At 36.5% G+C, this 18,143-nt stretch overlaps 1 protein-coding gene across 1 annotated transcript; it reads left to right on the forward strand.

Moving 5' to 3' along the window:
• Positions 1-8,850: 8,850 nt before the first annotated feature.
• LOC115955236 (cucumisin-like) lies at positions 8,851-16,088 on the forward strand. Its single transcript, XM_031073303.1, has 11 exons — positions 8,851-9,111; positions 9,271-9,375; positions 9,759-9,844; positions 12,135-12,229; positions 12,321-12,564; positions 12,826-13,336; positions 13,769-13,875; positions 14,098-14,316; positions 14,395-14,506; positions 14,773-14,986; positions 15,359-16,088. Exons 2-11 carry the CDS (start codon positions 9,271-9,273, stop codon positions 15,880-15,882), a joined length of 2,217 nt encoding a protein of 738 aa, XP_030929163.1. The 5' UTR covers positions 8,851-9,111; the 3' UTR covers positions 15,883-16,088.
• Positions 16,089-18,143: the final 2,055 nt, after the last annotated feature.

The raw sequence follows: 18,143 nt of genomic DNA on the forward strand, positions 1-18,143 counted from the left end.
GTTGTCTACTATTTTCATATAGAACCACAACTTTTTCATCACTACTCAAAATCAACCACAATAGATTGATAACAAAAGTTGCGACTTGTGTGACTGTGCACAATTGACATTTTCTACTTGTTACTAACTTATACAACTCACCACTTTTTGTTAATAAATTATAATTGTAAAAATTAATAAGTTATGAAATGAAGGGTGAAAATGATTATATTTGTATTATTGTTGCAAAAGTCGTATCCATATTTTCTCTTCTCAAATTTCTAATTCCCAACTCTCGACGAAAATCTAAAACTTTTTATGCTTGATTAGAAAAAGAATCACATTTTAGCCAATTAATTTCAAAATTCACTTACATCAAACTATTAAAAGTTGTGTAAAAATACATGATTACTGTAAAAACTCTTTATCTTTATACTATCACTATTAATTTTATACTTATTCTTTAGAATGAAGAAAGAGAGTAGATGATGGTTTTTATATGTGAAGAAAGAAAAAAAATTTTAATTAAGAAAATTTGATATTTTAATAAAATATAGTATAAAATAAATAATTAGATTTGAGGTGTTTTGAAAAGCTAGTATTTATAATAAAAAACGTTTTTTATACTAAAGTAGATATAAATTTTTGCATTAACCCCCTTCAAAAAAAAAAAAAAATTGCATTAACCAAGCAAACAATCTTTCCACCTTGGTCAACTTAAACGACAAAATATTTGGTAGAACACAAATCCCAATAAATAATTTAGATGCACCGGAATCCCTGCATAGTGATTAGTTTGACCATAATCATATACGACATAACAAAGGCTGTCGTATAGAAATGTAATTTTGTTTCATCATCAAAATTTTATTTTATTTTATAAAAATGTCATTATCAACTTTGGAAAGTAGTAAGTATGGAACGTTGACTCGGTCTTCGTCTTCGTCTTTTTTTTTTTTTTTTTTGCTGAATAGCTTCGTCTTCGTTTTCGTGAAGACTTTTCCACTTCCATTTATTTATTACTGTCTTACAAAAGAGAAAAACTTGGCCCCTCCTCCAATACGTAGCCATAAAAATGCCCCACCACAAATTCATACTTTTTATCTTTTTGGCTTTTCCTTTCATTCTCTAAGACATGTCAGCTATATCTCTCTTTTTTTTTTTTCCTTTTTTTTTTTAGAGTGAGGCCATATCCCATAGCTATTCAAAGAACTATGTTGTATTGGTGTGAGAATTATCATTAGAGAGTAGAGAGACTGTGAGGGTACAGTATTAAATTATTAGTAGGAATGAAATTGATTTTGAATTTATTTGAGATTAATGAAATTGATTTTGAATTAATTTTTGACCATAGTAGTCTAATTTAGTTGAATTTAATTGTTATTTATTTTATAGTTGCTTATAGTGACTTTGTTATATTTAATTTCTATAAATATTATTTCTTATAAATATAGTCTAATTTGGTTAGATATAATGTTTTTTTTTCTAAAACTAATGCGAGAAGACATGCATATATATATATATATATATGTCATACTTTATATTTTTCTTAAATTGCAAATCAATATGATAATATTACCTTAACCTCCAACCAAAAATTTCTGACTATGCCCCTGTACTTTTGTGCCGCCACTTGAGTTACAAGCTCGCATGAGTCATAACTGAGCTCTGCAAAAGTTGAACAGATGCAACCGAATGATGAAGAAAACGAATAAAATGTCGAACTATTTATTGGGTCTTGGTGCTAAGAACCTTTTTTTTCCTTAAAAAAAATATCGATAACTTCTTATGAGAGATATTTTTTGTACTTATCTAATTATCTAGTTATTATGTATACTGATTCTATATATATATATATATATTATATAAAAGTTGTGTATACTGATATTGAGGCCTATATAGAGCCATAGAGGACATAAGTTCCTGTTACTTGTTTTCTCAACAAAAAATGTAAAAAAAAGTGTTCCTGTTACAGTCGTTTGGAAGGGGTCAAAATTCAAAGTTTAAGTCCTTGGTGCATACAATTGGTTCGAAGAGGGTCATCTAGACTTTCAATTAGTTCAAGCCGCAAAATGTTTTGTCGTGTGTTTGGGACTAGCTTATAAGTTAGCTTTTTAAATTTTGCAAATTTTTTATGTATAATTTTTAATTTTTTTTTTTGAAGTACACTTTCATTAAATTTTTTTTAGCAAAAAATCTAAATAAGTTGTTCTCAAATACGAAAAAAAGTATTGAGCAAATTTTTCCTTAAGCTGGTTGTCCTTACATTTTTTTTATTTAATTTTTTAAAGAAGAGTACATAAATTGGTAATGGTCATTCTTCTCAAAAAGAAAAAAAAAAAAAAGAAAAAGAAAAAGAAAAAAGGTCATGGTCAATGGTCATACTAAAAAAAATTGTATCTAATTGTATTTATTCTTAAATTTGTCCATGTGTTAATTATAGTTTAAAAATTAAACTTAACGTTGTTTATTTGTCTAACACATTTTCAATTTCATTGGGGCTGTACAGGCATCTAATCTTAGAGTGCAACTAATCCAAATTCATCCTAAGAGAAGTTTTTAGTAAAAATTACTGCTTTGCTTTGGTAAAAATGATGTTAAATTTGGAGGATGGAGTGCGAGTTTGCTTCTCGTGAGCGGTCGGGGGAAGAGGATGCAGAGCTACAACGGAGTACTAAGAAAGTCAAGGAGGACCAGCCTCTCCGCTCCTCGCAGGGGGGTAGAGATGACGGTGGAGCCTCTTCATATAAGGCGAAGCTGGTTGGAGACATACCTGGTGCTTATGCCCAGGCTTTTAAGGTACATGGGGATGATGAAGAGGAGCCTTTCTCGGATGAAGAGGTGGATGACCCCCCTGAGGGCTCAGTTGCCATTAAGCTATCAAAAAGAACCAAGATGAACATCCGAGAGAAATGGAATCACTCCCTCATTGTGAAAGTTTTCGGAAGAACAGTTGGATACCATTATCTGCACTCAAGGATCATGCAGCTCTGGAAACCAGCGGGGAGACTCGACTGCATTGACCTGGAAAAAGATTTCTATCTTATCAAATTCGGTTTAGTGGAGGATTTCGAAAAAGTTCTTAAGGGGGGACCGTGGTTCATAGGGGAGCATTATCTCACCATACGTGCATGGGAGCCTTATTTTAAACCCACAGTGGAGGCGTGTTCAAAGGTTGCTGTTTGGGCTCGGCTACCTGGACTTCCAATAGAGCTGTATGAGATGGAGGTTTTGAAGGATATTGGACGGGCTATAGGTTCGGTACTGCGAATTGACGCCACTACTGCAGCTGGCACGCGAGGTCGCTATGCTCGCTTGTGTGTGCAGGTCGATCTTGATACACCACTTCCGCGTAATGTACTCATTGGAAGGTTCAAGCAGGATATTCTTTATGAGGGTATAGGCACACTCTGTTTTTCCTGCGGTAGAATAGGACACCGGAAAAGTAACTGCCCCTATACAGTCAAGGAGAAGGTTACAGTGGGGGACAATGTTACTGTGAGTGACCATGATGGAAGTGAAGTTGAGGTTAGTCCTTGCTCTAGTTCCGAGAAGCCTGAAGCGGGAAAAAAGTTGGAAGATTATGGCCCTTGGATGCTAGTGGAGAGTAGGAAGCATGCTGCAAGATCAAGAGCAGCACGTGCTTTCCCATCAAAGCCAAATCCGGAGCTAGCTCATGCATTTAATGCAAAAGATTTGGGCCGGCTAAGAAGGGGTGCTCCTGAAGCAAATCCTCCAACCAGCCCTCCTAATGCTTCTTCAGATGGGAAACGTAAGAGTAGTAGATTTGACCACACTGACCACATGGACCCCACCCGTCCACTCAGTTATGATCCAACGGTCTCTAAGGCAAGCTTCAGTGTGCTGCCCAAGGTAAATAAGACTTTCTTGGCTCAGACTAAAAAGGACCATCTGTGTAACGTCACTTCGCCGAGTTCAAATTTGTGTATGCCTGAAGCTACCACGTCTAGCCATAAACCAGAAAAAAACTCTAAGTTGAAGCCTGGTGCTGCCAAGGTAAGCAATGGAAGACAAAACGAAAAGGCAGTGGGCAATAAAACTCCAAGGAAAAATCATGCCCCTATCTCTGTCATTCATTCAACAAATTCGAGCATCCCCCACCATGATTTGGGGGTGGTCCAGTCAGGAACAAATGCAAGCTTGGAGCCACATTTTTCCTCTGACTCCAGAGAGCAAATCACTGGGATTCCTTCCACTGACCGATCCGGCGTGGCTAGAATGGGACAACCCTTGGTGGAGATTTCCAACGGACGTTCCAACAACAGCAGAAGGAAAAATTTGGGGGTGGAGAGCACTATCGCCAGCTTCACTGGATCGTCTCTTACCAGAATCAAACCCACTGGAGGAGGTCCAAATAAAGAAAATGGTGGTGGACGACCCATCTGCAGTAAGTTTAATGGGGTCTTTGGAAGCAATCAAGCTGATTCAGATTTGCGGGAGCTACCCACAGATAAATCTTCTGATCAACTCAAGGGAGCAGCTAATGGGGATTATGGAGCATGTGATATGCATTACGAAGAACAAGGAGGTGTCGAAGTCCGAGTTAAGGGAGCTGGGTTGGAAACTGATGATCCAATCCAGGAATCGCTTTCAGATTAGAAGGGACCCACCCATTTTCCAGCCAGTATCCATGAATATTATTTGCTGGAATTGTAGAGGGGCCCTAAACCCTCGTTTCAGAAAAACCTTGGATAGTCTGATGAGCAAGTTTACTCCTTCAATTGTAATTGTGACAGAGACCCGCATTGGCGGCCAGAGGGCAAAAGACATCACTGATAGGCTCCCGTTTGACGGAGCCATTCACACGGATACTATTGGGTATGCGGGAGGTCTCTGGATTCTCTGGAATTCTGAAGTTGTGGAAGTCACGCAGTTGGCGAAGACGGAACAGGAAATTCACGTCATCGTTAAGGTACTTTCATCTAACTTTTCCTGGATTCTTTCCTGTATTTATGCTAGTCCTAGATTTGCTGAACGAAAATTACTTTGGGAGAATTTAGAAAAAGTTGCTGGGATGCATAATTTAGCCTGGACTATGTTAGGTGATTTTAATGAGATATTATCTAGTGCTGATAAGTGTGGTGGTAACCCAATAAACATGAGAAGAGCTCAGATTTTTAAAGACTGTCTTGATGCGTGCAATCTAATTGATCTGGGGTTCCAGGGGCCGAAATACACTTGGGTAAATAAGCAAGATATTGGGTACTTCATCCAAGAACGTTTGGATAGAGTCTTTGCTAACCAGGAGTGGACTGAGATTTACCCGGAAGCTTCAGTTACACATCTCACAAGGGTGCATTCAGATCATTGCCCCATTCTCCTCAGTCTTGATAAGCCCCCTTCTCTTAGACTGACCAGACCTTTCAGGTTCCAGCCAGTCTGGATGTCTCACCCCCTGTTTGAGAATGTGCTTACTCAGAATTGGGCTAGTGAGCTCAGCCTCAACACAAACCTCTCTAAGTTTACTGAGGCAATTATTTTGTGGAATAAGGAGACCTTTGGAAATATTTTCCATAGGAAAAGGAGGGTGGAGGCTCGGCTGGCAGGCATTCAAAAAGCCTTGGCCGATGGGCCGAATGCCCACCTTTTAGCTTTGGAGAGAGAGTTAAGGGAGGATTATTGGGTTATAAATCAACAGGAAGAGGATTTTTGGTCGGTGAAATCTAGGTACAACTGGCTTATTCAGGGAGATAGAAATACCAATTTCTTCCATACCTCAGCTATGATCAGAAGAAAAAGAAATAGGATTTTCTGCTTCAAGGACAATTCGGGGAATGAGATTTTTAATGAGGAGAGCATTGCAGCTACTATCAGAGAAGGTTACATTTCCTTGTTCACCACTAGTAAGGAGTGTGCTCCCATATCTATTTGGAATGTCTCTAGCTGGTCCAATAGGTTGTCTAGAGAGGAAGGCGAGCTGCTTAATTGCACAGTCACAGCAAAGGAGGTCAAAGAGGGGCTGTGGAGCATGAAACCGTTCAAGGCTCCTGGCCATGACGGAATACATGCGGGTTTCTATCAGAGAAATTGGAATGTGGTGCAGGAGGTAGTGGTGAAGGAGGTTTGCTCAATTTTTGGCTCGGGGATCATGCCTTGCAATCTCAATCGTACCTTGATCACCCTCATACCTAAGTGTTCTGGAGCTGATTGCCTTAGCTTATTCCGGCCAATTAGTCTTTGCAACACTATTTATAAGATTGTGACAAAAATATTAGTCCAGAGAATTAGACCCCTGCTGAATAAGATGGTCTCTCCCCTTCAGACAGCCTTTGTTCCGGGTAGAAAAGGACTGGATAACGTGATCATAGTGCAAGAGCTCATCCATACCATGAGCACTAAGAAGGGCAGCCAGGAGTATATGGCTATAAAAATAGACCTTGAGAAAGCATATGATAGACTTGAGTGGCATTTTATCCGGGATGTGCTTAATCTATACAATCTCCCTCAGGACACGGTTAAACTCATAATGAGCTGCATCTCGGGCTCTTCTATTTCAGTTTTATTTAATGGTGGGCAACTTGACCCTTTCCTTCCTTCAAGAGGAATCAGACAAGGCGACCCGTTATCGCCTTATCTTTTTATCCTTTGCATGGAGGTGTTGGGTTTTTTGATTGCCGATCAATGCTCTTCCCATCTTTGGGACCCGATCAAATCCTCTCAAAGCGGGCCTTCCTTCTCGCACCTCTTCTTTGCGGACGACCTGGTTTTATTTGCCAAAGCTGATTTGAAGAATTGTCAGAGCATCCGCGACACTCTTGATACTTTTTGTGAGTTATCGGGTCAAAAAGTTAACATGTCAAAGTCGAAGGTTTTCTTTTCGCCTAGTGTGGGTCAGGAGAACAGAGATTCCTATTGTAATATTCTCGGTTTCAGATCAACACCCAATTTGGGGAAGTATCTCGGATTTCCCATCCATCATAAGGGATCCTCGTCTCGGGATTTTGATTTCGTTCTGGAGAGAGTGCACAACAAACTTCAGGGGTGGAAAGCAAATTTGCTATCCATGGCTGGTAGACTAACTCTTACTAAAGCTGTGTTATCTGCCATTCCTTCCTACACTATGCAAGGGTGTATCTTACCAAGTAGAATCCATTCTAGCTTGGATAAGGTTTGCAGGAATTTCCTTTGGGGGTCAACTGTGGAGAAGAAAAAACTCAATATGGTAGGATGGAATAAAGTTACTAAGCCAAAAAATAGAGGGGGGCTGGGTTTGCATGCTGCTAAGGAGAGAAATACCACCCTGGCAGCCAAACTTTGCTGGAGAATGAAGGAAGAAAGTGATGAGCTTTGGTCTAGAGTGCTGAAATTTAAATATAGAAGGAGGTCAATTGAGAGTAAGGCCCCTAAGTCTCGCTCCTGGAAGGCAATTCTGCATGGTGCTTCTATCTGTGAGCAGGGCTCAAAATGGTCCATTGGCAATAACAGCCAACTGTCTTTTTGGGAGGATAAATGGTTGAACATGGGTACAGTAAGGGAGTGCATTGAGGGCCCACTTCAGAAGGGAGAGGCTGACATCCAAATCTGTAATATCCATACTAATGGCTTATGGGAGCTGCACAAGTTGTCCTTCGTTTTCCCTCCCAACCTTAGCCAATCCATCAAGGCTACTCCTATTAGGACAGCTTCAGCCAGCCAAGACCATCTCATCTGGATTGCTAGCCCGAGAGGGGAGTTTGATTCAAAAAATGCTTACCTTATTGCATGTGGTGCCAATATTGGTGAGAATGGTTTTCTGGGTTCCTGGATTTGGAGGTCTCAAACCTTGCCAAAAATCCAGATGTTTCTTTGGAAGTGCTATCATAATAGCATTCCAGTCAAAAATGTTCTAGCCCAAAGAGGTATTCAAATACCTCCTTTCTGTGATCTGTGCCATGACAAGCCAGAAACCATTAGCCATGTTCTAAGGGACTGCACAGCAGCCCAAGTTTTCTGGGCAGAGTCTAACCGGCCTGATGAATTGAGTCACACTGCAGGAATGGAAGTTATGGACTGGATTAGAGTGAATGTCCAATGTAAGGTCCTTGCAAAAGGGAAAAGCTATCCCTGGGCTCAGTTCTTTCTGTTTGGTGTTTGGCAACTTTGGCTTACCAGGAATAGAAGATTATTTCAAACCTCTCACACCCCTCGGAACTTAAGCAAAATTGTGGAAGCTCAGGTTTATGAGTTTTGGTTTTGTGTCCTGGATCATGGAAGCTCTCGTTCAACATCTACCATTGCTGTTAGGTGGGTGAAACCGCCTGTGAGCTGGGCAAAATTGAATACGGATGGAGCGGTACAGGGGACGGTGGGGCTTGCTGGTTGTGGTGGGGTGATTCGAGACTGGCAGGGCAACTGGATTTCGGGTTTTGCCAGAGCAGTTGGGATTACTTCAAGCCTTGCTGCAGAACTCTGGGCAGTTCGTGATGGGTTATATCGGTGCTGTGCGTTGTCGCTCGAGGCGGTTCAAGTGGAGATTGATGCTTCAGTAGTGATTTCTCTGTTATCCCAAACATCTAATACTAACGGGGAGTTTTCTTCCCTTGTTGATGACTGCAGGAGCCTAATGAAGAACATACCCCAGGTCCGGCTGCTTCACTGCTATAGAGAGGCGAATCGGTGCGCAGATGCTCTGGCGAAGTTTGGAGCAAATATGGAGGAAGACTTTACTGTGTTTGAATCGCCCCCTCCTTGTATTGTTAATATTTTGCATTCGGATAAGTTGGGCTTGGCCCAGGACCGTTATTGTAATATGGTGGTGAATTCCACCTAGGCCGTTTTCTTTAATATATTATCCAGTTTACCAAAAAAAAAAAAAATGATGTTAAATTTTCAGGCAAGACTAAAATGTGGGACATTCACGGAAATTTCTAGGGGCAACTAGTACAAATAGACACCTCAGATCTTAATTCAAGCTCAAGCTCTCCAACAAGCAAAGCAACAAAACCCCATCCTCTACTTCCTAGCCCTCTCCCAGTCTTATCTTCTTCTCACTTCGCGGCTATGCCACCACCACCTCTTCCCACCATTGACTGCTATTAATTATTCCCACGCACCCTGAGCCATTTCCAGTTAGCTCACCAAAAACATTTTTTAAGCACAATTGCTCTGGCCACAGCATCACCATAAATCAAGGTAAAACTTTTGGTTTTCCATAAATTCTTGGTTTATATATATATATATATATATATATATATATACTTGGAGCTATGACTATAATGAGGATTAATTAAGGGTTACAATGGTGTTTTGATGGGGGCTTGAGTTTTAATTTAACTGAAGCATTTTGTGCAGATGTTTACAATGGCAGGCAAAACCTCAATTCTCTCAATGCTGCTCCTCCTCTGCTTTGCCTCCACTCTGCTTATTGGTCACTCAACTTCTCAGAATGACAAAAAGGCAAATATCTCTCTATCTCTGATCTCTTATGTTTTTTCATGGAAACGAGCTTTCCCACTTAATTTACAGTTCCACCAATTACCGAATGGAATGTATTTGATTTTTTTCCCCTATTTTAAATTTGATTAAAAAAAGAAAAGAAAAGGAAAGAAAATATGTAACAAATTGAGACTAGTAGGGAATAAAGTGCAACACACAGAGTGTGATAGAAAAATTTTATGGTGAAATCGGCCTTTTAATTCATGAGGCACAATAAACAGACTTTATTATACACAGAAGGAGAAGGGACCCACATGTTCCTACACCTGAAACACCATATACTATTTTTTCCTACTTAACAGGCTTATTAATGTTCCTCCTATGACATGATATTGTGCATGCAGGCATATATTGTGTATATGGGCAACAAGAGAGATGAGGTTTCCACATCATTCCTTTACACAAGCATGCTACAAGATGTCGTTGGCAGGTTATAAAAGTAGTATAATGGCACCGCCAGAGACTTGCTTTTATGATGCTTGAATTTATTTGTTATAACAAGATTTTGACAATTTTCAAGATAAGTTTTTGTCATGTTATATTTAGAATTTTAAAAAAGAAAAGAAAAGTGGGGTCTAGGTCTCACATGTTGTATTTAGATGATATGACTTGAAGCAGAGATGGAGCCAGAGTTCTTAGTTGAGGGGGCAGAAGTTTAAACAAAAAAAATTGTAAAAATCTAAATAAGCATCTATTTAGTATTTTTAACAAATAAAACTATCGTTTCTTATATATTATATTTCAATCATCTATGAAAATAGAACTAGACATTCTTTTAAATCTAAAAAATCATCAATGATTGTCATAGAAGGAATATAAGAACTATGCATAATTCATTAAGTATAAATTTTTTTTACTTTTCTAAAGGTAAGTTCATTACTTATCAATTTATAATTAATCAGTTTGCAATTTATGAATTTATATATTATCTATTTACTAGCTAGTTATAGCACTATGAGTCACTAAATGTGTGTAAGTGTCACAATTTTATTTAAAGTTTGTGTGACCTTTTATGCAATTGTTCTGTCTTTGTTTTTGTCTAATTATTCAGCCACACTTGCCCACTGCCCCACACCAACTGTTACCCCACTACCAATAGTGTTTTCCAATTAACTGCTTCAACCAACTTCCCACAGTCCCACTATTGATACCACACAATTTTACAGCATATCTCAATAGAAAAATATAGTCACCCATAAAAGATGGTCTCTTAGGCAAAGAGATACAAAAGTCAAAACACATAAATCAGAATGTAAAAAGATTCCAAGAGATAGACAAAACACATAAATGCGTATGGAGGAAGAGAGAAAAATCAGATGAGTCACTGACTCATTGGCCAGAGAGTCAGGCATTGCAAAATGCAAAGAGAGAAGAAATACTTGCAATGATAATGGAGATTTGAGTAGCAACGGTGAATGAGCGAAGTGTAAATGTGTGGCTGCTGGCGATGGCGATGAGGCATCAACCTGCAGATTCTCTTCGAGACTGAAATGGTTTTTATTTTGTTATCACAGTCTAAAAATGGGCTTACTTATTTTGTAAAAATTTGTAATATTGTTTAGGCTGAAATGGATTTTATTTGAGCTAATTTATGGGGTTGTTTGGAACATTTTTGGGTTTAGGGTGCAAGAGTTTGGGGCTGATCTGTGTTATTGTTTGAGCATTTTTTGTTTTTGTTTTAAAGGGTCAAAATTTTGGAGGGGGCCAGGTTAAATTTTTTTGGGGCCTAACTTTTAAATCAAGCTCATTATATATATATTTCAAAATATCACTGTAGCTCCATACCTGACTTGAAGTGTTATGGATATCGCATTATATTCAATATATTAAAGGGATGGTAAGTTTCAGTTAACTCATTTAATAATGTTTTTTGTTGTTGAATAATAGATATTGAGTTTGAACTCCACCTACACAAAAAGTGGATTGGTGTCAAGTTGAAATCCCCATTTACACCAAAAGTCGATCCGTGTCTTAACTTGATTATAAGAGCAATTATTATGGAGTGAGCGTCATAGGTTGAAATTTATATTATGTGATTTAATAGCAATGTTATGCGTATGACATATTTTTGTCGCCTCATTCTATCTTAAAATTATTAATATAGTTTTTTATATATAAAACTTTATTTCAAAATTCTTAAAAAGTTTAAAACACTACCCTGATTAAAATTCTATTTTCTAATGTCTTTTTCTCTTTTAATAAAATATTAATCTCAAACAATGAACTTCTTGTAATACAAGTTAATTTTTCCATTTTATTTTTATTAGCTATTTTATTATTAATGTGAATGATTTCTTAGTAAATTTTAATTTAAATGAATATGATTTTTTAATTAATCTGTGCAAACCTAATTTCTTCACAAATTACAAAATTAAATATACTTTTCTAGATTCTAGTCAAGAGTAACTCAATGACATTACCAAGTCTTTTTATTTATTTATTTATTTTATTTATTTTATTTATTTTAAATGACAATTCAAAGCCCCTCTCTCCTTGACTTTTTGTATCAGCCATTTAATTCAAAAGATCAAAAAAGTGATAAAAAAAAAAATGTGAACTTTTTTATATTTATCTTTTTGCATTTGATCCAATGGCTGATACAAAAATTTACAGTACTATCTCAATTCACGTGAATTTACATTAGAAAATTATGGATAAAGTTATTAGGCGTTGAATGCTTCTAGACCTTGACTTGTCAAATTGCATATGCTTGCTTTTAGTCATATTGGAGCAGAATCTTTACTCTATAGCTACAAAAGGAGTTTCCATGGATTTGCAGTGGAGCTAACTGAGCAAGAAGCTCAAAAAATGGCTGGTGGGTGAACCTGATCACAATTCTTCCCCCACCCCCCCAACCAAAAAAAATCTGGAATTCATAACAAAATGTTGTAACAATGAATATGTAGGAATGGATGGGGTGGTGTCAGTATTCCCTAACCAAAAAAAAGAGCTCCATACAACAAGGTCATGGGACTTCCTTGGCCTTCCGAAGCAAGTGGATAAACCAACAACTGAAAGCGATGCCATTATAGGAGTATTCGACACTGGAATTTGGCCGGAGTCTGCTAGCTTTAATGACAAAGGATTTGGTCCACCACCTAGCAAATGGAAGGGCAAGTGCCAAGCCTTAACCAATTTCACTTGCAACAAGTATATCTTTAACATCTAACCAAACTATTTTGTATATATTAAGCTATGTTATATTTTTACGACATTTTTTATAATTACTAACATGGCTTGTTCATTTGTTGTGATTGATGCACTATAAAAGTAGTGTCAATAATACACTAAAGTGAAAGTGATGTTATTCTAATCACAAAAGCCACGCTAGTAGCTGTGAAAAATGTTGTGCCAAGCATAGAAATTTAGAGTCAAAAGTACAACTAACAAATATGGTTACACTTAACGCAGTAAAATCATTGGAGCAAAATATTACCGTAGCGATAAATTATTTGTAGAAGGTGATATTAAATCTCCGAGAGATTCAGACGGCCATGGGACACATGTTGCATCAATTGCAGCCGGGAACTTAGTTAGCGCGGCCAGCTTAGAAGGCATTGGTTTTGGAACAGCACGAGGAGGGCTTCCATCAGCACGAATTGCTGTGTACAAAATATGTTGGTCTTTAGGCTGTAATGATGCTGATATTCTTGCAGCATTCGATGATGCCATTGCTGATGGGGTTGACATAATATCTATATCACTTGGTGGATCTTCTAAGAACTATTTTACAGATGCAATTGCCATTGGTGCCTTTCATGCTATGAGAAAAGGAATATTGACATCAACTTCTGCTGGTAACCGGGGTCCAGATCTAGCAACCCTCTCAAGCTTTGCCCCATGGTCTCTTTCTGTGGCTGCAAGCACCACAGACCGAAAGTTCTTCACCGAGGTCCAATTAGGTAACAACAAGAAATTTGAGGTAATTAAAATGTCTAGCCCCTGTTTTGGAATAAAATTCATTTATCCTACGCATAGAGTCATAGTAGAACATAGGAATTTTATTATGTTTTGTTCTCAAGGATGCAACAAAGGATTCTATGCAATTTTTCAGAAAAAAATAACTTACACAAAATGTTAATACATCAGGAAAAATCTTTTGTTCCATCCTGAGTGTTTCATTTTATATTCGACAAATTACAATCTGTCACATGTACCTCATTTTTTTTCCTCATAAAGTAACAAAAATTTAAAATAGAAAAGTATACACAAACAGTCAAGGTATGATTTTTATTTAGTTTGAAAGTGTCAAGCTAACCATTTTCCTTAATCGTGTGGAATTGCGCGTGTAAATCATACGGTATAAAATTTAAACGACAAAGTAACTTGAAGAATTTATTTATTTCATGTGTAGGGAGTTTCAATTAATCCATTCGACCTCAAGAATGGAACATATCCAATAATTTATGGTGGAGATGCACCAAACAAGACATCAGAAATTGGTTCTCCCTCCTATGCCAGGTAACTGAAAAATAAAAATAAAATCTATATAAGCTTGAACTATTTTTTTGATGTAAATATAAACAAACGGAACAAGTTTAACCATTTGCCAGTTGTGTATACATAAATCTATCAAACCAGCAGGTGAAATATTCCTTGTGCTTCAAAATAGAAGTACCAATTATAGACACTCTTCAAACATGGTAGTTAAAAAAAAAAATGGAACTTACTGTAAATATGCAGGACTTGCAACGATGATTCTCTGGACAAGAATTTGGTGAAAGGTAAAATCGTACTTTGTGATGGTGAGAATGATGGTACTGGGCAACTTTTGGCTGGTGCAGCCGGTACTGTGATGCAAGGCCGACGCCCCGATTCCTCTGCTTTCGCATTTCCCTTGCCTGCAGCTTTCCTTAGCTTGGAGGATGGTGCAAACATATACTCATACATAAATTCGACAAGGTATTCAGCTAAAATACCTTAGACAATTAAGGAATTCACAAGACATACTAATCCTAATAAAGATGCACTATTTTACAGTAACCCAACTGCAACTATTCTCAAGACTAATGCCCGTAAAGATACATTTGCCCCTTACATAGCTGCCTTCTCATCCAGAGGTCCAAATCCAGCTGCAAACAACATTCTCAAGGTAACTTCCAAATAATCACTATTCACATTTGCATCTTTGTATTATTTTAGTAATGTTAGGGAAACAACATTTTTCACAATTTTCCTTGAAAACTTTTGATATGATATATGTTCTAATAAGAGTAATATCACTTTTATGTGGATCAACTTCTATTACCATTTTGATTATACATCAATTACAACATGTCATGTCATTATTTGTGAAAAATGTTATCCCCCTAGAGTTAATGGTATTATTCATCTTACTGAATTTTCATGTTGTTGCAGCCGGATTTAGCTGCACCTGGAGTTGACATTCTAGCTGCATGGTCCCCAATTTCCCCAATTTCTGAAGTTTCTTTAGATGAGAGAAAATTTTCATATAATATAATCTCAGGGACATCAATGGCTTGCCCACATGCTTCAGGGGTGGCTGCCTACATAAAATCCTTTCACCCCACATGGTCACCAGCTGCTATCATATCCGCTCTCAAGACTACTGGTAATAGCTATATTAAGTTCCCACTCTTGGCAATTTTAAGGCCAAAGTATATAGTTTGGTCTAAACTTTAGTGTACAATCAATTTTAGTTCTTTTAAGTTTAAAGTGATTGCTTTAGTGCCTAACAAACTCAAAATTGATTGCCTTTTATCTCTAAAGTTTAAAGTGATCGCATTTTGTCTTTAACATGTGTAAAGTATGATAATGTGTCACTTTTTAGTTTTGCCACGCCATCATTTTTTTTATAAATATAATGGATGTTGACAAAAGGAAAAAAAAAAAAAAAAACTATAAATTTGTTAGGGATTGAAATATTTTCTCCTACTTTTAATTCAGACTATAACCCTTGACCAATTTGGTGTATTACTTGTAGCTGTCCCTATGGATGCTGAAAAGAGCTCCGGAGCTGAATTTGCATATGGTGCAGGCAATATAAATCCTCTTAAGGCTTCAAATCCTGGTTTAATATATGATATTGATGCACCTGACTACATAAATTTTTTGTGTGGACAAGGATATAGTACCAAGTTATTACAATCTGTTACTGGGGACAATAGTCGTTGTCCAGAAGGTTCTGATAAAACAGTCTTTGATCTAAACTATCCTTCTTTTGCTCTATCCATACAACCCTCAAATCCAATAAGTCATGTTTTCAATCGGACCGTCACTAATGTTGGAACATCACCATCTACATACAAAGCTAATGTGATCGCCCCAACTGGACTTAGTATCAAAGTGAACCCTAGTATTCTATCATTTACATCTTCTGGACAAAAGCAATCGTTTGCACTCACAATTGAAGGAACATTAGATAAACAAATGGTCTCTACTTCTTTAATTTGGGATGATGGTACTAACAAAGTGAGGAGCCCCATTGTTGTGTATGAAGCATTTTGATATTTTATAGATGGTACATGTATTACCAATATTAATAAATCAAAAGCTTTGAGGTAATATGCGCAGAAAAATGATGTAGTAAGTGATGAAACACAGAAAAATTATTGTAATTTGAGCCTTTGCTCAATTGAAATTGGTTATAAAGATTATGTTTTTCTAACCAAACTAGTAGCCAATAAATGCAATGTACAAGAAATTTCGACTAATATGTGTGTAATATATGATTATATATTTAATTACTAAGTATTATTAAATAAATTTTCAATTTAGAGAATTTCAAATGACTCAGTGTTAGATATCATTTCAAATCCATAATATCACAAGAGTTTCTGTTGGAGTAAAATCTCCAAATTAAGTTCATATCATTAAGTCTTGTTAAACTTATATCAGCCAATATATATCAGTAATTGTTCTTCAAATCATTTGATATTAAATTCTAAAATCCAACCACTAACTACGAAAACAAACATAATATAATAAGAAATTGCTTGGTATAGGCCCTATTGGGTTGCTTTATCGAAAAAGACAATAACTTTTATTTAGTTTAATTAAACCAACCTAATTTAGTATCATTTGTAACTCTAAAAATCAAATAGCAAACATACTAGAAAATCTAGAATAAAGGCGTGAAAAAAAGAAGAAGCGAAGTTTCAAAAATTTACGTGACAACGTTAAAAACACATGACTAAATCAGAGCCAACAATAATTTTTTATGCACAATAGAATAATTTGTGTAGTATATGATGCCAAATTATGATGCTAGACAAGTTGATTACGTAACTTTCTTGTGTGGGGAAGGATATATAAAGAATTTTCATAGGGAGATAACAATAACTGCTAATTATTAAGCCATAGTTATATCTGCTTGGGACCCAATCCTTCTTTTTCATTATCTTCAGGATAAAAAAATGTGATCATCACTTTCTTGCTCCCTAGGATCGTGACAATGTTGGTTCACCAGTGTCCATGGCCACCTACGTTGCCATTGTGAATGCTCTAGCGGGTCCAAAAATCCAAGTCATACCAAAGGTCCTTTCATTTGAGTCTCTTGGTAATTAAAAATAAATTCTTTTTGGTGAAGGTCACAACAGAGATGAATCGTAATATAATCTTTGATCCCTTTGTTTGGTATGATAGGGTGCATCAAGTCAAGAGGCCCGTCATTCCTTGTTTCCTCTTGAATTTTATTATTATTATTATTTTTACATGCATAATTATTTTCGTTTCTGACTGAAGTGTTGAAAGATAGAGAAAAGAACACAAATATTCTGAGCAAAAGTCTCTAGTTCTCTTTGTTAGATATAATACAAGCCTATATTATATTGTTGGGTTTCAAAGATCCTATATTATAATGTTAAGTGATAGAATACAATAGGCTAACCATAAATAGAGTAGAGTCAGTACTCCATAGACCATGATTTTGTAGAATATCATGAACCATCATGGTTTTGTAAATTTGTAATACCATAGATTACTATTGTTTTAGCTTTTAGGACTAAGATACCAAGCCTAAAGCATTCTTTTATAGACCTTACATTGGGTTATTGTAAAATTTTGTTGTTGTTTTAGTTTTAAGTTTTAATAAAAGGTTACAAATGGTAAAATTTTGTTTAGTATGGTAAAGATGTAGTTGGTAATTAAAACTTTCTACCGTGGAAGAAGACCATTCGGCCAAGTCTCGTTAATTCTCTTACTTCAAATTTCTCCTGTGGTTTGGTAAAATTATTTCACTTTTCATTTGTCACATCCCCTTTTACATTTCTCGAAAGGCCCTTTAAAATCTTTTTTTCCTTCACCCTTTTTTTTTTTGTTGATGGATCTTTTCCTTCACTTAAAAAAAGCAAGTCTTATCTTATAATATATTCCAGATAAGAATCCAAAAATAAAAACAAAAGCATGTCTCCTCCTTTCTCTTTACTGGAAAAAAGGTATGCATTATCCTTTCTTTTCACATTATTGACTAAACCAAACGTGAAACACATATGAGAGTTGTTTAGCAATTAATCAAGATGGTCAAGTCTATCAACTGAGTTCCCAGTAAGTTACATTGCATATATGGATGCCACTTTTGAGATGAAAATCAAAAGACATGAATGTTTCTCTAATATTTTATTCATGCAACACAGCCACAGTGAGACACTTGTAAAATTGTTTACATGTAAAGTGCCAATTTTTTAATTTAATTTAATTTATAATAAATTGCCGAAAATTTAGTCATTCACACTTGGGATAAAAATAAGGCAAAGTATATTTATAGACTA

This window comes from Quercus lobata, chromosome 8 (genome assembly GCF_001633185.2).
Source record: "Quercus lobata isolate SW786 chromosome 8, ValleyOak3.0 Primary Assembly, whole genome shotgun sequence".
NCBI classification, from domain to species: domain Eukaryota; kingdom Viridiplantae; phylum Streptophyta; class Magnoliopsida; order Fagales; family Fagaceae; genus Quercus; species Quercus lobata.